Genomic DNA, 24,798 nt, shown 5'->3' on the forward strand with positions numbered 1-24,798 from the left:
GAAAAATGCATCACGCAAATAGACATAACGCAAACAGGCATCACGCGAAAAGGCATAACACAAATAGGCAAATTGCAAAAAGGCATAACGCAAACAGGCATTACGCAAACAGGCATAACGCAAACAGGCATTAGCGTTTTGCCTATTTGCGTTATGCCTGTTTGCGCTTTGCCTATTTGCGTGATGCCTTTTACCAAGTCAGTGGTCTCACCTAAAATTATACAAGCATAAGAAGGATCACCCGTTCTAAACTCGCTCTTTTCTCGCACAGCGTGATATGGCAGCTGGTCCCGGGGGGGGGGCACTCCCTATATTGGCCTATACGGGGAGGCTCCGCCCGAAAGGGGTACCTTTTTCATGCCTCAAGTATATAAAAGGGTAGGAATTTCACAAGCTAAGGTATATAAAAGGGTAGGGATATTGCTCATTTAGGTATTTGAAAAGGCCTTTAATTAAAATATTTCGAACAGACGCACCTTATGGAGGTATCATTTAAATTTATTAAGCGCTACATAAAAATGGCATCAAGACTTCCTGTTTTAGGCATTTGTCCTGTCTTTTCGGTATATGAAAGGGATACCTTTTTTTAGTAAAAGGTATACGAAAGGGGTGCCTTTTCTGTCAAAATGGTATATAAAGGGGTAAGGGGTTGGACTTCGGGGCGGAGCCTCCCCGTACAAAACGCTTTTGAGTAGCCCCCCCCCCCCCGGGCAGCTGGTGTCATTTGTACTCGTCACTGCTGTAGTTTCTTTCAACGGTTGATTCCATAACCTCCCTATTTGCCTCCCTTTGCGGTTGAGGTCGTCCCCCAGGGATCTTATTATTCTTATTGTGGAAGTGCAGGGGCTTTGCCCGAAAAGGTTACCTTTCCCAGGCTGGTGGTACATGAAGGGAGACGTTTTCACGAGCTGAAGAATAAGAATTAGGAAGGGGTAGGGGGAAATATCATTTAGGCATTCAAAATGGCAATTCAAAATATCTCGAACAGAACGTACCCTTCTAACGGCTGATCGATAACATTGAGTGATTTACTGGAGTGAAAAAGTTTAGAAGTAAATATCTTCTGTAGAAAAGTATATCTACTGTAAATGAGGTGTGCGATAGGGATATAAACAGTCTCCGAAATGATCTCCAACCTTGAACTGATCCCAACTAAACAAAATTGTTAAATAACATCACAATTGTTTATTCATGCCTTCTCAAACTCATTAATAATTCATGAATTCACAAGCCAATCGGGATACGCCAATTTGGTCAGGTGCGTGTGGTTTGAAACCCCGATGAAACACTGGACAGAGGCCTTTCCACGATAGTTTGATGAAATATCAAACTCTAGAGTTTGATAAAACGTCAAACCCTTGTGATGCAGGGTTATCCTAATTTAAATATTAATGACACAAACAACGACTGAATAGACAAGCTTCTGTTTGGAATAACTCTAAAATTTACGTTTACCGCGCAATTCAAAAACGTTCCTGAATATCTCGTAGCGACCACCGTTCTTATTCGCAACAGAGTTTTGGACGAATTTTGTGAGCCAATACTTTAAAGACAGACTATCCAGGTCCTCCAACTTCTCTTCAAGACTTTGCACGCGATGAACATCACAATCCTTGAACACACTTCCCGGGTCAAGAAAAAGGAATTTTTGCTCGCGCGCTGTTTGGCAAGTTCTCAAAACCTCAACGGCTCACTTGTCTTTGTACTGTACAAGCAAGAAATCTTCTTGCACACTTTTGGGCGGCCGAAACTGGCGAGATTCATCCTCAGCTAACCCGTCCACGTTTCAAAACTAGCAGGACGCCACTGCATGCAAATTGTGGCGGCTTGAAGTAAACAAGCTTAGTTGTGAAAAACACGGATCTTACATAATCATCACCAAGTATGCGCTAATTAAACAAAAGATAATACCAATTAAATGTTAACGTCAATAATATCCTTTGTTTGCAATAAGGCCCCGATTTCAAACTGTACGCTAATTAAACAAAAGAAATCAAAAATTAAGTTTTCGTGAATAATATCTTTTGTTTGCAATTAGGCGCCGATTGAGAAGCTATTTCAAAAACTCGTGCTTCGTGTTTCATCGGGGTTTCCAAACACTCGAAAACAATAAAAGCACTCGGCCTACGGCCTCGTGCTTTCATCAATTTTCTCGTGTTTGGAAACCCCGATGAAACACTCGCACTCGTTTTTGAAATATTACTTGAAAAATACAGCCAACAGAATCAGAATCAGAACCTGCAACCTCGTCCCGAGGGCGCTTTTCCCAGCGACCGGCATTCATCGTGGGTTTCCCGGCATTCATCGCGGCCTCCAAGTTTTCCCGCCAAAGCCTGGCCGGCAGCGCGCGCCAAGTATTTTCCTTCCAGCTCAGTTCAACGCGTCGTTTAACGCAACTCGAGCTTCGGAAAAACTTGTCACTAGTTGGGAATGACTACCACAGCCCCAAACCACAGCCAGAACTGGAACTTATGGCTGTACTTATGCATTTTGTTTTGGTTGACTGAAAAGCTACAAAAAAGCAGAGCAAGCTGAACAGGATACGGTAACGTAAAAATCTTTATATTCCTTAAGCTTATATGTTTTAACTATAATTCAGTCGAAGTTGTTCAGTTCAGTTCAGTTTTGGTTGCCGAAAAGTTACAAAAAAAAAAATTTTTTTTATACTCTTTTTTATAATTAAACATGTTTTAAGTATAATTCAGTCGAAGTGGTATCTTTTTTAAGTTGTCCGTCTAGTGAGTGCTTGGGAGAGGCTTGGGATTAAGGCTTGTGTGCATACTGAAAAATATAGTCACTGGTGGGATATTTCAATCGAAAGCATTGTATAATTAATAATACGTAGATGTTCAAACTGATGAATTTCTGTATTTTCAGACAATGTAGACAATGCATTGATTTGGTCATGATCACCGTTCGTTCGTTTGTTCGGTCGGTCGGTCGGTCGGTCGGTCGGTTGGTCGGTCACCCAGTCAGCCTGTTGGTCGGAGTTGGTCGGTCGGTCGGTAAGACAAACAATACAATTTATTGCATCATCAGTCAGTATTATAGAACATCTTTTATTTTCTACATTTGATATTAAATGACACCGATCAGAATCCTGTACAACAGGTTACTTCGCATTTTAGTACAAGCTTTACAAGAAAGCGACTAAATATAAAGATAAGAAACATTTTTTCCTAGCCTTTCAAAAGCGCATTCGTTGAAACAATTCATTTTCAAATAACAAGAACGACTCTTACAACTTTCATTTAAGACTTCTCTAATCTTTTAACTAGTTTCCAAAGTTTCCATTAATAATTTATGGGAATATTTTTATTTTGTATTCTTTCGATTTTTTGAATAAAATAGCGACTGGAATCGACCACCGCTAAAAAACTGAAACGTGTGTCTGTTGCTATACTTTCGGACTTTATATACAATATAAGCGAATATAAACTTTCCAAGAGTAAAATATCGCAGAACCATATATAGACGTAAATGTAACGTATATAATGATAAAAATATGCCTGCACTACTTTCGGATGTAAAATGTTTTTGTTCAAGTTGCCGTTAAAATTTATATTGTAAATTCCATTCCCCACACGTTTGACGGCGGCAAGGAGCATGGTGACTGCCCTGCAAACAGAAGAGATAAAAGTATGATAAGTTTTTTTCCTCGGAACAAGCACGTGGCTTAAACGAATATTTTACATTGTATGAGCCCGCGGTTTTCAGGTTAAAGAGGTTGCTAAGCCACTTGACAGGCTAACGTTTCGCTGCCGCTGTACACCAGTGCTCGTGCAATTACCTGATTCAGTGATTGGTTAAGAGGATCCGGAAACTCTTTGGGTAGTATTGCGATGGCTTGCCAGACTCTTAGCTTGATTTCGAACAATTAAGATGGACATAGACCGAATGTTACTGTTTACAACAACAGAAAGGTGGCGCAGATTATTTAAGTTTATTTAGTAAATCCCACTTTTTCTTATGAATCAGCAGAACATTCTGATTATATCAAGTACGAAACCATATTAAGAACCGTTTAATTTATGTGGTACACAGTTGGGGGAGACCCTATATACTAAACGCGCAATAAAAGATCTTGTAACAACAACAATAAAAACAACAACCAAATCCTTGAACGCTGTCTTACCTTGGAACAACTTCTTCCGGACTGCGTCATCAGCTAACAACTCGTTTCCATAGCGACTAGAGCCATCTTCGCAATCTTGCAGATCTTTGGAGTCTAGGAAACTATCAACCGATGCGAAGCGTCGTAGAGGAGTCAAGGGTGTCGACACACCTTGATAAAAGAGTGTCTCGCCTTCACTTTTGTTGTTGTCTGGCGTCGTTCCAAAGAAGTAGTTTGTACTATCGTTTACAAGGATGCGTGGATGGGGAAGTGTATTACTGCAAGCCTTTCTCAGTTTTCTAGCATCACTTGTCTTTTCGTTGTAGAATATTTCCTCCATCCCGGTACAATTTGCGGAATTCCTAGGGAATAGTTTCATCCTATTTTGAGTGTTAGTTTGTTTAGAATGCTGTCCTGCCACTCTGGAACAAGACTTTTCAGTTGCTGGTGTGTAAAAGAATGGCAAGTCAGTGGGCAAGCGACATAATCGGGTTTTCTGAGCCGACCGTTTCACGTTTTTGTTCTCCGAAGTTGGTCGGTTTGGAGTCGTGCTCACTTCGGGTTTCGGCAATGTCAACGCAGATTCCCTGGAATCAGGCACATTGCAGAAGTCTTTACTGGAGTTTGTCGCTACATGTGAAGTTTGAATTGCTTTTTCGTCTGGCACTGTAACACATGTTTGTGTTTCTGTAGCATGTGAAGCTTGTGGTACATCTTCTGCCTCCTTAACTTGGCGTTTTCTGTGTTCTTTGTTTCTCGGTAGCGTTACATTGTACATGGATCGCGAGCGGGTCACACTTGGACGCCTCAATTTTTCTTCAGTCTGCGTAGTTGTCGGATTTTGATTTTCTTGGTTTTGCAAGGAACGCTCGCTCTCAAGTGAAAACGTAACGTCATGCATAGACCTTGTTCTTCGGTGCTTGTATTTCGCGCGCGACTTGTCTCCACGGCGAAGAAGTGACAACTTAGAAAAGAGATTTCTTTTAATACGTTTTGGTTCTTTTCCTTTGTTGCAGTCACTTTCGTCGGAATCAAGGGAGTCGTACTTTGTTTCATCACTGTCAAAAGTTGTAAAGTTCTCATTTGTCGTCAGTTTTTCTCTCTCTGATAACGCCATTGCTTTTTCGAGCCAATCCTGCAGTTTTTTATTCACTTGGTTGGCAAACTCTTCACGATCCTCCTTCAACTGTGGTCGTTTAACTTCGGCATCCGTCGGCAAGACTTCGGGAGGATGGTCGACAAAGTCAATCCCTTCGTCGACCATTCCTACTTCCAAGGAAATTTTTTTGCTTGACAACTCTGAAGGTGGTTGGCTTAATTCGCCATCTTCTTTGTCCGAGTGATGTGCATCACTTTCAGAGGATCGCTCTGAAGGCGTTTTAGAGGCATTGGCTCTTGTGGCGTCCCGTAACTTTTCGGTGAAGTACGCTTCAAGCTGATCTAATGATTCACGCTGGACAGGAACTCGATCGCACGACTCGGACCCACACCTTGACCGCGACTCGTTCTCGCCGAGGGAATCTGAGTCAGAACTTGTTGTCATGGTAGAAAGCTCTTGCAAGGCTCCAAGGAGTTCCTGCATCTCCGTCCCCAGACTTCCACGACGCTGATCATGTTTCTTCAAGTTTTCAGGGTCATTTGCATGTCCATGCATTGACTCTTTAGACGTACTCTGGAGATCGTTAAGAGAATTTAACAACATATCCATCTGACTCTGCACGGGTCCATCCACCGCCGTCTGATTAGGCCCGTTGGAGTCTACTATGATCGGTGCTGTTTCTTTGCGTTCTGGACTCGTTGGCGGGGTTTTCTTTTTGAAAGAGTGCGAAAACTTTGTGAGTGCACTAATCAGTGAGCCTCGTCGTGGCGACGAATCACTTCCACTGTCCAACGTGGCGCCATTTCTTGGTGACGTCGCAGCACTGCGGGGTAGAGTGACTGGTCTACTGCTCTCTGACGTGAGAATATCACCACTAGAGCCCCTTCTCTTCAGCAAAAGGGGACTTAGCTTTTTATGGTGTTTATCCATCTTTGGCGTCAGAAGTACCCCTTCAGATCCTCGTCTTGCAAGCACTTCAGGACTAACAAGTCTGTTCAGTTTGACAGGACTTGGTGCAACTGGATTGGCGGAATCGGTTTGTAAGTCTCCAGTAATGTCATGGTGGGAAGCACTTCTCGTCATTGCAAGGGGACTTTTGGGTGCCTTGATCTGATTGGCTCGCACTCCTAAAAGAACTTCTCCACTAGATCCCCGACGTCCCATGTTAGGAGATGGTTTTCCTGCTTGACTACTCTGCATGCTCAACAGCACCTCGCCACTGGAACCTCGCCTCCCCATATTAGGAGTCCGTTTTCCTTTAAAGAGACTTTGATTGGCATTCACGTCAAGAGCCTGAATGACTTTAGGGTTAAACTTGCGAAAATTTGATGGCGAATCAGGAGTAACCGGAAGTAGCCTTCTCACCCGAGTAGACTCGTCCTCGCTTGTTGGTGAACGGACCACATCTCTTGGACCATTGGTCGGGAATCTCCTCCTTAGGTTAGGAGAACTGGGATTAGAAGAAACGCCCGTGGGTTTATTGTCTGGAGAAATTACCCGGTGGGGGTGTGAAGATGCCGCACTCCCTGGGACAAGTTCTTGTAGGGCGCTGTACAAGTCCCGTATTTCATTGACTGAGGCAGACACTCGGCGTCTCTCTAACATTGCTGCAGCCCGCTTGGGATCCATTTCTGAATTGGTTGAAGTCAGCGCCATGTGCTTTCCTCCTTGTGGTGATGTTGGTAACGGGATTTCTGGGAAACAAACGAGAAAGAAAGTGTAAATCATTTGACACTTTCAGTGAAGGCACTTTTTTGCCTTAGAACGAATCAAAAGGACGCTTTGTATTGGAAACGAATCGTCCTTTAATACTGTTGCTCTTTTCTCAATACCAATATTTATAAATGAACCATCGCCCAAAGAACAAGAAAGAGGGACAGCTTTGAAGTGTATGCACCAGTGTAAGACATTGATTAATTTCCACATAAAATATCAAACTATATAAATCAAGTTACATGGCATAATACTAATTACTAAAACAAGTTCCCCTTTGTGAAAACTTCCCTTTTATTTTCGTGATTAAAGGGACGTTTTAATAGGAAGTTGTTTTTTCTAAATGCTAGTAGGAAATAGAAAATTTTTGGAGTAACTACAGTAATTCAGAAACCAAGGATAACTTTACAAAACGACCGTTAAAATGCTGTGAAGAAGTTTGGGACTTGGCGGTCAGCGATGTTGATCATGGTATTGAAAAATACTTTAGGACGTTCTTATGCTAAGCCTGTTTTTATTATCTTGAAGGCAGAAAACCGGTGGTTTTACAGAGTTTAGATCTTAAAACGTTCTCCGGGGGAGAATATATTCGGACTCCCCACTCTTCCTTACTTGATCTGTGCCAAGATCAAACAACATGAATTAGCGTCAAAGGTTTCATAATGGCCGGCATAATGGAAAAGTTTCGTGCAGTTTTGGCGGATCAAGAAAAACATGAATATTGCCTGGTTACGAATGATTAATCTCTTTGTTTCCTGATTGATATCCGCTATTTTATCTAGAGTTTTGCATGCAAAAAAGGAGTATTTTTAGCTCTAGCAATTAGCTTGTCAAGCTTTTATTTTAACAAAAGAAAACAAGGCGACTGGGGCCTGTTGCAAACAATTTCATTTAATCGCGAAAGAAAGTTAATTGGTTGGTGTTGAAACCGCTTGTTAGTTTAAAATGATTTATCTTTAGTTATATGTACGGGGAGTTTTTCACTTCGACATCCAGCGACTTTAATTTTCAATGTGCATGCCGACTTCACGACCAAAGAAAATTATTACCGACGGTGACATTGCTGCTAGTAATATTTCAAATTCAGTACTGCCTCTTAGGCAAGAAGAATGGAAATGTCTTAGACTTTTACCTTCTTACTGAGTATCGGTCTAAGAACACAGTCTGTGTTCTTCAGTTTCATGTTTACAGAGCTATTAATCTATGTTTATAAATTTGATGAGATGCTTTAGAATCAACTACGAAATTTACAAGTAAAATTGGTATAAGAGAAATATTTCCTTGAACTGAGATAACCAAATTTACAATCCCTTCCAGAGGTGATAACAAAACGCTCTTGAAAAAACAAAAGCAATTGCAAATAACCTAAATAATCCACATCTATGACCTTACTACTACACTATATCAAGAAGCAGAATATTTTTTTGCATTTCGTTAAATCAGTATTTTTGTGGTCACGAGAGACCGGGCAACTTACCTTGCGGCGAAGTGTACTACAAAACAAAACACAAACTGACTGATAACAACAAAAATGTGTCGGTCCGGGAGATTCCGCAAGGTTCATGAAAGATATTTTTACGACCATATAGCTAATAACACAGGAAGACTACAAAACTTGTGATACAGAAGATGTCACCTACTCGGAGCGCGCAGCTTGTTGCAATCCATATCTTCCGTTCAAATCGAGTAATACGACATTGATCAGACAGCTGTGAGGTAACTTCATGAGGCAATCCAGAAGTTAACAAGCCTTTCAAGGACAACTCTTGAGGATACTTAACCGCTATTCAGGCATAGATTCAGTATTCCGTGCAAACCAATGCCAGGATAAATTACGAGAAGTGTTTTGTGATAAGTAAAATTGCCACCTGCTGAATCACGTGATTAAATTTGCCGGGAGATAATGGCTAACAACGGGGGAGATACGACAAATTATTAATGAATTTTCCCACTTTGGTTGTCAACATATTAACATAATGTGTGGGCAGCCTTCAATCAAACTAGAGGAGTCGATAAATATAGATATTTCTACCTATCGTTCTTCATGAGCTTTAATGTTCTGTGTTGATTGTGGCTTGCAGTGGAGGCAAGATAATTTTAATATTTTCTTTTGATTAAGGTGAAAACATAGTTAAGCTTACTCGTGAAGTATCAAGTTAGTTTGATTAATTTTGAATGTTTATATTTAGAGTAGGCGCTGGATATCTAATGCATTTTAAAATAATTTGTTTCAGAATCCATCACTGTGGTGTTGAGCAAAGAAAAGTTGTATGTATACAAAAAAATACAACCGTTGGGTAGTTGACATTTTTCCGCTAAACAAGTTAAAGGAAAAACTTTTGGAGGTCTGAAAAGAATACAATTAATAATTATTTATTAATCCTATGGTTTCACGAAAAGTCTTAACTAGTGTTTATCAGTGGTTCTTTTGTTGCGTCCAAAGTGCGACCATTCGAATGAATGATGTTGAATTAATAAGAAAGTACTGTACATCAGTTTTGTTACACTGTTTATGCTGTACAACTTTGTCTAATTCATTGCTGTTATACTCTCAGTACATATGACCACTTGGTGTGTGAATATTCAATGAGCTGTGCTGTCAAGACGCGCATTTCTAAAGTTCGGTTCTAATTATTTTAGTTTTTATTACCGGGGTATAAACTATTCAAATGAATGCTATCAAATATTACGTTCTGAGTGACATTTGATGTATTCAGTTGAGTTGGAAATGCAGCCTTTCATTAAAAATAATCGGTATTTATGTGCAAGAATTGGGAAGCTATGGGATGTGACTGCAGTTTGCCAATGAGTTCTTAATTTTTGCAGAGTTCAGTTCAAGCTATCTTTGTCCCACAGTTTCAGTTAGGGTCTCTTTTACTTTTTGTGCATCCAAGTTCTGATGAAACGAATTTTTTTGTATGCAAAGTTAATTTGATTAGAAATAGTGCTCAAATACTAAGTTTATTCGCATAGATCTAGATGGCCAGTCAAATAAAGAAACATATCAGCTGCTAATCCGCTAATTAGGTAATCAATTTGTAAGAGGGATCAACAACTTTGTTACAATTTTAAGACTTAAAAGCTCATAAACAACGCGATAATAATCTATTACTCGGTTTCAGCAGTTAAAGCGCTGTTAGAAACAATAGTGTAGACAACATAGTCGTCGTCTTGTTAATTAAAAATTTCGAAGGCTTTGTTTTTGTGCCACATGTGGTAACCAAACTATGCAAAGTGCCGTCGCGTGCGATCATGCTTGTCAATCATAACTGAAATATTTTTGATCAATGTTTCCGCTCATTCAGTTCTAACAGTATTTTTCTGTTGCTTTTTGGTACTTACTTGGTGTTTAGCAATTACGATTTACGTGCTAAATGTTTAATTGAATCGCAAAGTGAGCTGTTGAACAACAAAATCATTCACTAACAACTTACAAAAGCTATCAATTCTCACCAGAGTCTGAGTGAATTTCTTCGTCGACAAGATCTTCATGGGCGTGAAATGCGTTGCCTCGTTTCTTTTTTTCCAGATGCGTTAATCGCATCTTTGCAAACATAAGTGGCCACATTCTTTAAAGCGAACAAAACTTCGAATTGATCATGCATCAGAAATCAGGAATAGACTAGAAGTTGAAATGTTTGACTTCTTCGACACATCAACGTATTGTTTTGGTATTGGTTAATAGGAACTTGTGTAAACGAAAGAGATTGGGTTAAACAGACTCACAGAGCGACAAAACAAAGCCAGAGGCTATGTACAGGAGCTATTGTCAACAATTTTGCTTCTTAACTTCAAAACATATTCAAGCGTGCACAGGTCACAAGAACTAAGGAAATGGTCAACAAAACAATATTAAAATTATACTCAAGCAAGCTCTTACAACTTATGATACTAAAAAATAGTGTGAAAAGTCAGTATGCGTGACCTGTGAAAATATTGACATTCAGAACTAAGAAAACGCTTTTTAAATTCTTTCTGACAATATAAATCCTGATCCGGGATCTTGACGCATCCTTTTTTTAATACTTTCCGTTCCTTCGCCTTGTATTTTGTCCTGAGCCTAATCAGATTTTTTTTATTGGTCCATGAAAGTTACTTAAGTTGCTTTAACCAATCAGAATGTTGCCCTTTGAAATTAATCACGTACCAATCAGATTTGTTTCAAAGCGCCTTTTTGCATGCATATTTTAAAAGTTGTTAAGTTTGTCGACATATTTAGTAAAAAACTGTTTCCGAGGAGTTCATTTTAAGGTGTCGTCATGGAAACCAGTGACTGAGACTTGTTCACTGATGTGGAAGAAAGCGAACGCCCCGGGGGCGGGAGCGGCGCGGGGGGCGCGCAGAGGGGAGGGAGGGGGGACGACGGAGGCCGGGGGAGGGACACGGAGGAAGAGGCGAGAGGAACAGAACGAGCGACCCAAAACGGGGACGAACACGCCCCGGGCAGGACCCGGGGGGGGCGAACGGGGTCCGGCGTTTAATCGAGAAAATACGGTAAACGTTACTCATCCAGTTGAGTTCTTTTTCACTTTCCGTTTTCAGATGAAAATAATAATAAAGTACATAGTAATTTTCTTCTGGTAATGTTGATAATTTATGTTAATTTGCCATAGTGTTGGCTTAAGAACTATTATGTACATATAATCCATAATGCCGCTGAAGTTGTTAAACAAAACGGAATTGCCTATTGTCTCATTAATATGGTCAAAGTTAAATCTCTTGGTCATCGTATGGTTTAATTACTAAACGCAAAACATTTCAGATAATTGCATGCATATTAACAATCAGTCTTTTAGACTTTTACTAGACTATTATTAGACTTCTACGAACACTCAAAGAATATTCTTGCGAAATACTGCAGTGACAATTCGTTCAGTGAGCGGTTCATGCAATGATCCATTAGTAGGTGAAATAAATAGTTCGTTAGTCGTTACATGATAATAAAGATGGCGAGTCGTGTGTTTATGTAGTTTAAAAAATCTGACCACATCAATACAATTACAGTGTAACCTAAAAGTTAAATCTCGAGCTGATATCCATCTCAGCAAACATTAAAAATTTACGTTTAGAGAACTATTACTCAGGTATACATAATCTTAGGACATAATGTGAACCTTGTCGATAAACGATGGATGAATTAAAGGAAAAAAATAGCTATTTGTTATTTTGGATACGATATCGCTCGCATAGAACGGCAAGAACTGACTAAGTAGAATTGCCGCAAATTTTAATCGCTTAACTCAAAATGGTTCGTGTCTGTGTACTAATTAACTGATTTATACTCTAGGGATAGTATATGTTAAACCTAAAGACGTGTTCATTATATTTATATTTTTACTCAAAGTTCTTTAATAACCTTTACTTACCAACTCAGATCTCGAAGCATTGTCCATCGAACTAATCGCATCATCATAAACCATGTTCATGTCGCATTCGTATCATGGAAATACTTGAAATTCGATTGAAATTCTTCCCTCAAAATTGCACTAAATTTGTGCGCTTTAGCCATTTACCATGTTAGATAGTTTCAGACGTAGTAAAAGTTTTGTATTTCAGGTTGTCCACGAAGGCGTTATCTTTTGAACAGAGATCTTGACACAAATATTACACGAATATTTTCAGGGTTTTTGTGACGTACAGGGATTAATTGCTCTACTGGGGGGTAAGCAATCTCGTAGTTCCTTAGAAAAAATAACAAAGAATCTAAACGCTCCGTTTATTAATTCCTGATTTATTACTATTCCGGCTTCTTTGTATTAGACATAATAAAATTAACAGTTATGTAAATGAAGTCTGAGTTAGAATCAGTGAATGTATGAGAGAAGGTGTCAATGATTCAAAGCATCGGAATGAACTTTCCATTTTCATTATATGTATTTTATTGTTATCAGTATGTATTCGAAATTTCAGCATCAAAGCGAAACTAAGTGATAATTTCACCAAATTTTTGTGAATTAGATTGAGTTTACAGTAATAAAAAAGCTCTTTTTTAAGTTCAATCGTAAACTTATATCAACGAACGATTGTAGTGTATTACATTTTTTTTCGAGAATCAATCCCTTTTTTTTTACTTTTTTTTTTGAGGTTCCAAGTGCGCTATCTTCTCTTTTATAAAATATTATTTTAAAAAAAAGCTCCATCGGAAAATCATCCGGCGAACGATTCCGATGAGTTTTATTTTCGTAGTCGTATTTCACTTTTGTTCGAGAATCAAGTGCCCTGTTAGCTTTAACGCATTTTGTTTGCGAAGCGATTCCAAAGTGCGACTAGCTTCACTGGTTATAAAATAATAATTTCGGAAAAACATGGCTCTTAAACTTGACTGCGCGCTAAATTCCCGGGCTAAATTGTTGAAAAACAGATTGTCGGTGTTGAATTTTCAGCCAATCAGGATCAGGACAAATTTATTTTGCGCGCAATTTTTCTGCTCTTGTTATCGGTTGCACGTCCGAGTCTTCCGCGCTTAGCTACAAGTTTCCCAGTCGCATTTGCCGCCGTTGTGCGTTTTCCCGCGCTTGCTGCCGTTTGCACAATGGTGATCAATGCATATGATTGGTTGTGTCGATTTTTTGAACAGCTTAGTTTAAGTTTTACCCAACCGATCAATGATCAATAAATCCTATTTTTTTCTCTTTTTGTGTCTGATATGTAGTGAGATACCAAGCTACAGATAAATGTCTTCATTTTACCTTCAGTTTCTGTGGAGGCTGTATCATCAGGACTCTTCACTTTCACCATGGTGGCCTTTCCGCCTTTTCCTTTGCCTGATTTGGCCTGTAAGAAAGAATGTAAGTTCATATAAGTTGTTTTAAAGACTAGTTATCTTGTATTCTCCCTGTAGTGTTTTCAAAATATGTTATCAGACCTTATTCGCTGTATTATGACTTGGGGGGAATACCATGCGGAACATATTTTGATGGTATATAACACGGATGGTTACGAAAGCCTTTAAGCTTCGAAACCCCAGCTTGACATAAAGTCTGAGTTGAGGGGAATCGGAAAAGTTTTTAAAAGCATTGTTTAGACTGTTACCTCAACGGCCCAGATTGTTGTTTTTTGTGTCGAAAGCATGTGCCGGGAAGGCAAGCTCATGGCATCATTATATAGCAAGTCGAGAAATGCAGAATTGAAGTTCTTAGATTTGTAATTAAACACACACAAAAATAAAACAAAATACACGAAAGAACGAAAGTCTTCCTCGTATACAATAAAACACTATTTGTGGCTCAAATGAAACAACGCTCATTTGTTAGTTAAAATATTTTTTATTTTCCAAAGCGTACGTGATGGATATTGAAAGCTACACCTGGTGCGAACCAAAATACAAATGATATCAAATATACAAATATTTTTAAGACACGTTATTTCCATTTGTACACGTAAACATGCAAGGAAACATTTGATATCTACTAATGCTTGTACAGTTAAAATAGCAGTTAAACTTAAATAAAGTACTCCAAAAGTTTCAAAAAGTGTTGAATGTTCGATATATTACTTCTCTGTTTTCTATTTCTCTCCTGCCTGATCACGAAAGTTCAGGTGAACACGCATGTAAAACACGCCCGAGGTTGGGTAATCACAATAAACTAGGTTTTCGTTGTTATGAAAAAAGTTAATTTATTAAGTGTAATAGTTGTATTTATGAGGAACATTTAAGAAACAAAGAATTTATGATAGTGATCATGTCAAAAGAAACAATGTCGGCTTAAATTGGCATTCTTACCCACTGATCAAATAAAATTCGTAGATGCCAAACTGAAACCGACCCACATTCGATAAACATCGATCGTCATTTATTTGTGATCGCTCTAGTTGTTCGATTTTTTCGTTGAACTTGAAACATATATACCATGTCTTTCTCAAAATCAAGTTTTTATTCTGAGTGAACGCCGACAAAGTAGGTCATGCACTAAACAGTACAAGATTTCTATTATCCTTGTAGTTCTTCGTGAGCCTTCGATTTGTTGCGATCGGCAATGATCGTAAGGAATCAATCCTCTGTAGCCAGCATTTGTGGAACCCAACTTAACGCCCCTTAACTATCAAAGCTTAAACAATGATGTGTCTAGAATTTAACTATCACACGTGGATCTAAAGTTTAAAAGAAAACTTGTTAAGTTGAATTTAATGTTAATTCGACCGAAAAGCAAAACCGTCCAACAATCACACAACGCACCTGATCTGAGGTTTTAAAGAACTTGGAACTAAACTATGAGCAATGTTAAAGAGAACGTCTTAGAAAAACCACTAATAAGATTAATACTTTGATCCAGTAAGATAACTAACATACCCTTAATTGTCTGAAAGCCTCTCTTTCTTCGTAGCCGACGAGTTGAAGGTTTGATTAACCTTCAAAGCCAAGAGCTGGCTGATATAATGCGTCGGTATCTTAAACGATGTGACGTTCTCTCTAGAGCATGCTTTAATACTCCGCTTCGAAAGTATATATCAGTTTCCGGTTCACTCGTAAACGACATATTTTTACTGATATGTCAGATTGCGCCAGTCAAACTCGCTCTCTTTGTAAGAGAACTTTATGGTTATTATCTTTCGTCCTTCGCCGTTTTCAGTAACAAAAGCCTAAACAACTTAATGTGGTCCCCAGGGCTTTAATAACTTCAATACACGTTTGTTCCTGCGATTATTGCTCAACTATTTTTATCACATCATTTAACGTTGTGAATTAAACGTTTTCTTGAAGATAAAATAATGTTGTGTTTAAAAGTTTTAAATAGCAAACCAAAACCGCCGCCGAAGGCTGACTTAGCAGATTGTAAAAATAAAAAAAGTTGATCGCTGACCAACCTTTAATTTCTTCTTACAATACCAACACATTGTCAAGCAGACAGGTTCTACAACAAAGAAAATCGTCAATCGCATGTGTTGACCTATTACGGCATTCTTGTTACTAAATTAAAAAGAATGAGGGGTAGTCGAGTAATGAGAATTAAAGTTTCGATCTAGGAGCTGGTAGTGCTCAGTCTCCCAGAACTCAGAATGCTTTTGATGCGTGACACACTGCTCTCGCGGGGGCGAGGAGATAATTAGAAGAATAAAAAAAAATGACTGCACCTGTTGCAATATTGATCGAGCGTCTAATAACGAACGCAAGTCACGGCACGTTCCCACAAAGACAAATTTAAAAAACAAAATAACAACTGGCTGAGTAAATCTTAAAATAAAACATACTTTCCTTTGCAAAACTGGTAGCTTTCCAGCCGGCAAGCATAAAAATGCTTGTTAAATTTCTTTCTTTCTTTGCTTTTTTCAAATTAAACAAGGAGTCCGTAGATTAGGAAGTAAAATATATTTAATTACTCGAAATCAGCACTGAGCCAGATTTTTCTTTCTTACGCAAATTTCAAATGACAGGACGGGAGGCAATTAGTCCATGACTCCTGTATGGTTAACTATCTTGCCTTTGCCGAGACTGAATAACCAGAAAATGAAACATTTTACCTGCTTGTAGACTGATATTGTGTACTAACATCAAACAAGCCGGGTTGATAAATACATTGTGCTTGATAAATTTTCTATGTGATCACTACCTTTAAAACATCGCAATCGGCACATCATAGTTAGTAACTATGGGCACATGAAGGGAAAAACGCTTAACAGGATATAAAAAAGGTGATGACGGCTACTTTTATCACTAGGCATAACAACAAAGTTAAAGAAGCTCACATTTAGTATACTTATCCTGTAGTAAACGATAAAAAATACCAAGTCATCAAATAACGTCATTAAAGGAAACTTTTACATTATGTCATGGGAGAACCACGCTTAACTAGCAGTGGTTTTTATTTAAAAACGCTTATCGTCGAAGCAAAGCAGGGTACATCCTCGTGAAGTTTGCTTATGTAAACAACTTTACGGCTTTCGAGAGAAGGCGGTTCATTTTGACGAAGTCGAATCAGGAAGCAAGTGCGAACGCGGTCAGTTTCACGACTTTCACGGCAGAATAATAATCGAGATAAAAATAAAGTAGAACTAAAACAAAAATGGTCAATATAACTTTAAAAACAATAAACAGAAAGGAGATGATCTTTTTTCCTATGACTCACTAGAATTCTTTGGGAAAAAGAAATGTCTTTTTGAATTTGGGACAAAAAATGTGCTGACTGGTTAAAAGTTCAGTGCCCTGTTAATGGCCGTCACCTCACACGGAGTGATTGCCAGTGTTAGCTAATAGACCGATCAGTTGATTCTGTTGCCCAATCAACCATGTTAAGACTCAGAACAATAACCTTTGATGATCTACACAAATTATCCATCAGCCTTTTAATAAAAAAAGAAGCAAAGATGGGTAAAATAATATTATTTTTTGATTCGACAAAGGGCTAAACGAAACGTTAGCGACTTATTATAAATAAAACGGCGGTAATTGTTATTATATACTCCTAGTTTGTAAGAAACGTTGTAGTTTTAGTGCTTCTTTGAGAAACGGTGAAATGGGAACAAACTTTGTCACGCAAAATAGGGAAATTGGCGTCCTCGATCCCCAGTGTGGCACTTTACAGTTTTGGTAGCAAGTGAATTGTCGTGCCAGGGTTATACGAGTGGCACTTGCTTACTGAGTTGTTTAACCTTTATATACGTCTGTCTGGGGTAGTTTAAATTTGTTTGAGTACTTTCGACTTCGTCGCAGTTTACAGTGATGAATAAAAAAAAACTTAAAAATAACGAAAAGTTTACAAGCATGTACTTACCACGTTAACCTCAATTTTCAACTTAGTTCTTGGTAGATTTTTCAACAAATTTCTTAATCACTGCACTGAAACTTGGTAGTTTCAAAATACCACACATTAAGCTTACTGAATGTCATGACGAAGCAACTCAGTGAAACTATAACATTTGCATGTTGTCAAACTTTTAATTATCATATGACGTGATTGTAAGACAAAGCGAAACTGAAGTGCCTCAGAAACAATAAATCAGTTCTGGTCTAACCGTCAAAGGAGTGCCTGATTAACATGTAGCTTCTCCGTACATTATCCATTAATGATCAAGCATAAGGGTCACCAGAAACTAGAAAAGGTTCATGATCAACAAAGAGAAATTGCCTTGACACGAAAAAATTTAAAAATTCTCCTAACTGGTTTAATAACAGATCTATTGCTAAAACTATGAATAAAATCGTAGGAATTTAAAACTTAAAACTGTATAGAGAACTCGAAAGAGCAGTAAGAAGAATTTATGTGGCAACCAATTTTTTCAAGAAGCAAACGATATAAATTTTGTTAAATGAAAAAAAAAAAGAAAAAAAAACAAGTCCCAGTCTGCAAGCACAACTGCAATCAATCGTGGATGGATAAACAGCTCATACGCACATAACATATGCGATTGTCATGCGGTACAACTTGGTTCCCAAACTCTCTTTCAAGTGACAATGGGAACACGTGTTAGTTCTCGATATTTTGTCAACATTTGGTCGCTTTGTTGTGCGAGTGTTTACTAGAACTAACTTTAGGAAGTATAAGATGGCGTATTATTACAGCATGTCTTTAAAAACACGCAAACGGAATAATATAAATCAAGATCGAGTTAATATAAGAATGCGCGCCAATTATTATTTCATTGTCTTTCCACCAATCAAAAGTGTTTATATCGACGATTCACCTGATATTATGTGTTAGTTTTTGGACCGTCTTCGGGACGCCATCCTTCTTAATGTAAAACCTTTACTAAGGACGATCACGAAAGCGTTCATTTTTCAAATACTGAAGGCACTTGATTTTAGCACTTGGTATGTGGTATGCAGGCAAAAGGGTTTACTTTACTTGGCAAGGCTCCTGTTAAAAATACATAAATCTTTGAAATTTCTTAGGTAATCAAACGATTCTATTTTGTCTTTTTTAAGCCGATATCAGTATTAGTTGAGTTTAAGAAACTATTTTGTGATTCTATGGCATTACAAGAATAGTTGTGGCATGCAAACCAAGTCTGACAATAGAAAAAAAAAATGGGTACTGCGTTTGCGTGAAAAATAATTAAAATTGTTGCAATATTTTTTTAAGAGAAGGGAAATTTATTGTCCTTTCTTGTGACTATTCAAACAAATTTTTGTTATTCGGCAGTTACAATAATCAAATATAGACAGCCAATATTTTTTCAGAGTTTGTCTGCAACCCCATTTTATTGTCATCTTGTGAAAAGCAGATCCAACAGAAGGAACAATGAAACAGTAACCCAGATGCGTTACGTTAGTTTTTCTCTGACCTAAGTTAACAAATTTATATTCATTGTCATTTAGAAGCGCACAGCTATGATTCCTATCATTATTGATAAACAATTTATTTTTAAAATTATATTTTCAGTTGTTTTGACTACTGCTGCCTGTCACTATGAAGAATAGTTGCTTTAGGGGCTATATCCTTTGCTATTTATGTAGTAGATAAAATATGAGGGGAGAGACAGGGAGCCGAAGGCGAGCACAGCTCATGAAAATGATGAGAATGCGAATAGTAAGAAAAGATACTAGGAGAGGAGTGACAGATTGATGTATTGGGGTACAGTTGTGACATGTGAGAAATGGACTGGGAGGTTGCACCGCATGAATATTTAATGAATTTTACTAACTATAATATAAAGCTAAGGCCTTGAATGTTATGATGAATGATATAGGTGAAGCGAACAAAGCCAATGCGCCACAAAGATGGGATGAGACGGACCAGCAAGATATTATGGAAAGAGGTATAGGTTATTATGCGAAAAAGGTATAAAAATGGCTACCGTCGCTTGCACGAAAAAGAAAATTAAAATTTTGTTGCAATACTATGAAAACAAGGTAGATTTATGTCCTCCCGTGTCTGAATGCAACGCCGTGGAATGTTTAAATTTTTATTTTTGGCTTTTGACAGTTTCAGCGTCCGCAAACCATGCAACATTCATTGTCATCCAGAAACGCAAAGCAGTAATACCGGTCGCTCTTGACAAATAATTTATTTTTAAAATTGAATATTTAGTTGATTTCGACATCTACTGGGAATCACTATATAGAATGGTTTCTTCTGCAATATAAAGGTAACATACAAATGAACTTGTAGTTACACAGTATGTATCAGGAGTGGTTATTCAAAAAGATGGTATATTTTCTCAAAACGTTTAGGCTAGTTATATGTACTGATGCTGGTTTATTTTTCTTATCACGAGAATCCTTTTATCAGCTTTTTGGTTATAAATATTGATTAAAATTCTGTATTTTAATAAGGAAGTGTGCGCTTGACATCTTTGAAGAGTATTCTTAAAATAATGGTATAAATTTTGTAATTTCTTCTCAAAATACTGCTTAGTAAGTTCTTATACTGACAGCTGGTTTGATATGAGCTTGAACCAAAATCACGCAATCATGTTGACGAAAATTTACCGAATTATATGTCGTAGGCATTTAGGTGAAATTTAAGTCATTCTAAAAAGTAATCAGCTACTTTTTGTTAAGATGGAATAGTATTGAGAACGTGATATCTTTTTGGGAAAAAATTGTGGCTTTTGATCAATACTTATACCACCCCGTTAAATTGAGAAACAGACAAGGAAAATTTTTTTAAAAAAAGGAAACGATCATACACCTTAACAAAAAGAAAACACTAAAACACAGTTCAGGATAAACCATTTAATGTTGTTAATAATCATCATCCCTTTTTGTCACTAAGCTTATATGTGACTGAAATTTGTAATTATGATTTGAAAATAAAAAGCCGGACAACTGTGAAATTACAAGTTTCCGGTATCATCAACGCTGAAGTGATATCTAATTTTTAATATTGTTAATATCTTGTTTTATTATGATGAATTTCCTTTATTGAGATGGAAATTTTAAAATTCATTGGTTTCCTGTGTCAATTATGTCCGTGAGACACTGAATCGTCTCATGTAGATGTCTTCATTGGTAACTGACATGATGTGATAAAGGCTTTATATAGAAAGTTCAAACAGAAATAAAACATTATTGTTTTGTTAACTTTTTCATTTCCAAGAGCGTTCAACATCTAAATTCCCCTTACAATGTCAATACATTGTCAGGCTGACAGGTGACGAGAAAAATTCTTGATGTGCCACTTAATTCTCAGAACTTACATTATAAGATGTGTATGATGATCAGTTGGGAGAATTCATGTTTTAACATAGTTTGGCAACAAAACCAGTGCCATTGCGTGATGACTTGCGACATCGTACTGTCTTATTTTTGTCCTAATAGTTCTTTGTATACCTCAATAATAATTGTTTCTTTTTTTAATGCTTTCTAAAAATACTGTACTGCCTTTTGATTTAATTATGAAACAAAGGAATATCTGCGTTGCGTGTTGAAATTCCCATTTTGCTGCTTGCCTTGATAACCTTTCGGCCTTCTTTCAGTTCTATCTATTACGCTGAAAACAAAAGCACCGTCCTAAAAATAATATTTTAATAAAGCATTAACCGCAAAATCTAAATCAAGGAAAATATTAAAAGGCTTTTGTGCAAAATGAAAACACGAGTAAAGGCATGTAAGGTTTGAAGACTCTTTGAACAATGCCTGGATGAAAAGTAACATAAATCTTACTACTGTTCGTCAGCTCGAATATTGTAGTTTAGTATTATTACAAAGAACTGTATTGTAATAGTGCATACTTTGGCGTTTATTTCTTTTAAAACCTTCACATTGCTAAGTTGTTTTAGCTGAGCAAATCTCATAACATATTTTTGGACCAGAAATGCACTGCCTTTGGAAAAGTTAAAATCAGTGTGGTTGCGGTTGGTTTTCTCAGTCCCGCCTGAGCCATCATTATATTGCGGTTATGTACAGATTCCACAAGGCTAAATAACATACTCAACATACTTGACCATTAACTTTCCGTTTCATGTTGGAAACGCGTGTATCAACAAACAGAATAGCTGGCGACTAGTTCGACCAGAAAATGGCGTTATCCAACTAAGAGCTCTTAGTTTTATCGTTACCAAATAATTGAAATAAGGAAGGGTTTTAAATAAGCAACAGTCGTATGTAGTGTGAATAACACATAATAAAAAAAGAATAAATTTTATGCCACAGAATTGGGGAAACATTTTCTACTTTTAACATACTTATCACTTTTAAACTAGTCTTGAAGAAAATAATGTTAAAACAAGAAAACAAACGAAAAGTTATTCAAACGCAGTTTAATTTATTTGTGTTGCCATCTTCATCAATAATATTGAAAGCCTTATAAAGAAAGAGATTACGATTTGACACTCAAAATAAACACTGATCGCCCAAAATACAACACAAGGCTGTGGCAATATCATCGAACTTTTTATCTGCGAGTAAAATTTCGTCGCGTTTTAGAGCATAAACGAGATTTTAGTCGCAAATCTGGCCTATAGTAAGAGGTTTAAAGCCGTTCAAATCTCATCTTGTTTTACTCCATCGGAATTCGGAAATGCTTGGGTCATCGTAGCCTTGGAAACAAAAGATAACAAAGACTAATATAATTAAGAGTGACCCTGAACTCATTCAGAATAGCTTTCACGATCTTCCGATAAAAGCATTCCTAAACTTTAAATGTTTAAGTACAGTTTTGGTAGCCAAATGTGACGAAACCCACTCAATAGATATAATTATCTGATAGCTGTGAGTTGTACAGAGCTGCAACAGTTTTCAACCATTGTATTTGCAAAATGCTAACACATTAGAAAGTTGTAGTTTGCAAACGAGAAAGATGCATAAGAATCATACAATGGCAATCAGGCGAGCAAAGAAACATTGACAGAATTTTCAACACTTTTTCACGCGTTGATATTTAGTCAGTATTAAATCAGAAATCAGTGAAAGTAAATTCCGCAGCAAAAATGTTCTGAATTTTTGTTAGGTATTAAAATGATAAAAATAGCCAAACAGGAACGAAAAACACTTTTGTAAAAAAAGAGCATGCAATAGTGATAAGATATTTGATCTTAAAGTTTCGGTTGAGAATATTACAACATTAAGATTTTATTTTTTTGTCTCAGATTAAAACTGCAAAACATCCACAGACCGTTTCACTTGTTCCAGGTTAAAATAACATTTTATTAACCAAACAGTAATAAAAAATACGTATAATTTCTTGAAAAGAAGCCTTGGGTTACGTCACTCTCACTCTCTGAAATTCAAATAAAATATTTACATTCCATATTGTATATAAATGTCCTATTTCAATCAAACCTGATGTCACGTTATTATTCAAACTTTTTTCTCAAAGCTTTCACACCACTGGCTTACTAATGTATGTTACTCTATAAAATCATTTAACTTTCAGTTATGAGTAACAATACGTGTAGGCGTTTTACACACGTCTTCGGATTAGTAAAGATGAAAAGAAGAACAATGGACTCAATTGAGTACGTGTCAAAGAGAGCCATAATCGTATGAACGTGACCTTTGTAATCTTCCAGGTGCTATACAGAATGTACTTCCACGTAATCATTCAGTCAAAACGTCTACTGATTCAAAGTTTTAGTGAAAACTTTCCACATCTGAAGGTGGAGAATACATATTTCTTGCACCCTTTACCAAGTGCGAACACACTGCAGGCTACTGATGCAGGAAGTGAGAATCAGTTTTTTAATCGGGAAATAAAAAAAAGGAAAAAACACTAATAACACCATGTTTATCGAAAACGTGCTGAATAAAACTCTATTCCAAAAGCAGCATCCGTTTTTATAGCAGTTATGATCATATATGTCACAAAACAGGCCCGGTTAACAACAATATCTTTCAATATTGTGTGTCTTCTCTAGATAGGTATCGTTTGTTCGTGCTACCAGAAGGCGCTGTTTTGTCTCACTTTGTCTCCAAAAATCAATTTGTCGTCTGTGTTCAACTTCACCTGCAGTTGTTTTGCTTTTATTTTCTTGGTAGACCGCCACACCGGCGCCACAAAAAGCGATTTTGCGATGAGCAGGTCATGTAAACACTGAACATTTGGAGTATATTAAAAACACTCATACCGTTTTGTCTATTTTGCCCTAAATCCGAAACAATCAGTGTGAAAAACAGTAAATAGACTTACCTTTGATTTCTTGATTTTTAAACTAGGTCTGCTTGGGAGCAGCGGACCTCTGAACCAAGTTCTCATGTTGAAATATGCAACCTTGACAGCAAAACGGTTCAATTCGTTCTTTGGTTCACGCTTAGTGTCAATGATTTATAAACGAAGTTGCTTCTTAAAGGTGCATCCTGAAATATATTGTTCTCTTGACGTGGAGAGGATGTTTAAAATTCCTGCTGATCGTATCGTTAGTTTAAGAGAAAGCCAATATTTATATTTGATCCCGTGCAACATTGTTTTTCAGCCAACTATAAGATTCAAGCTGTGAAAAATATATGTGTGTGTCCGGCGTGTTTTTGTGGTTTGTTTTAATTAAATCTAACGCCAATCCTAAAATAATACAAATTACGACGAAAGGGCGATAGGTTAAACAGAATTCCCATGCCCACCGCCTGCTGAAGCACGAAATCACAATTTGGCGTAAAACTTTAAACAGTCAGTTTATAATCTATAAATAATAACAAATGTTTTCTCACGATAGTAGCCGTGCCGATGTTACATTTCGTTTTAGCACGTATAATCAAAATAAGCGGGAAAACCTTCACTCACTTGTATGGTCGCCAACACATTTCCCGCCAATATTCATCACCGGTCGCGCGCTGCTGAAATTTGCGTATCTGATTGGTTTGACAATGCTGCTTAAAAAAACCCACAATTCCCTTTCACTTAGAAAACGTGTGAGATCGCATTACACTGCGAAAAATGCTATTGGCCAGATTAATTTTTTGGACAACACTTTACGAACAGACACTTCGACAACTTGCTATAGCTCACTAAGTTCTTTCACTTACTCGCCTTCTCGCGTTTCTCCCACAAATTGAGAGCGA

General features: G+C 37.4%; 1 protein-coding gene and 1 long non-coding RNA gene across 7 annotated transcripts in view; one reads left to right on the plus strand and one right to left on the minus strand.

Annotated features, from left to right (window-relative positions):
* Positions 1 to 2,275: 2,275 nt before the first annotated feature.
* The window catches only part of LOC144630428 (uncharacterized), a 38,185-nt gene continuing 15,662 nt past the window's right edge, over positions 2,276 to 24,798 (plus strand). The window contains exons 1-2 of one of the 2 annotated variants that reach the window (XR_013566515.1): positions 2,276 to 2,545; positions 13,579 to 13,714. This is a non-coding gene — a long non-coding RNA (uncharacterized LOC144630428). The remainder of the gene's footprint in view (positions 2,546 to 13,578; positions 13,715 to 24,798) is intronic. The other variant, XR_013566514.1, reaches the window with a different exon arrangement.
* On the minus strand, positions 3,046 to 24,199 carry LOC144630323 (uncharacterized). Of its 5 annotated transcripts, none has more exons than XM_078488671.1 (4): positions 23,933 to 24,199; positions 13,616 to 13,700; positions 4,136 to 6,907; positions 3,046 to 3,618 (listed from the first exon to the last, which is right to left on the minus strand). In XM_078488671.1, exons 1-4 carry the CDS (start codon positions 23,996 to 23,998, stop codon positions 3,560 to 3,562), a joined length of 2,982 nt encoding a protein of 993 aa, XP_078344797.1. In that variant the 5' UTR covers positions 23,999 to 24,199; the 3' UTR covers positions 3,046 to 3,559. The 5 variants fall into 5 exon arrangements, with proteins under 5 accessions (XP_078344797.1, XP_078344801.1, XP_078344799.1 ...); XM_078488675.1 differs by lacking the exon at positions 23,933 to 24,199 and adding an exon at positions 15,217 to 15,249; XM_078488673.1 differs by lacking the exon at positions 23,933 to 24,199 and adding an exon at positions 13,959 to 14,132.

This window comes from Oculina patagonica, chromosome 11, assembly GCF_052425735.1.
Source record: "Oculina patagonica isolate OP01 chromosome 11, crgOcupat, whole genome shotgun sequence".
Lineage (NCBI taxonomy): Eukaryota > Metazoa > Cnidaria > Anthozoa > Scleractinia > Oculinidae > Oculina > Oculina patagonica.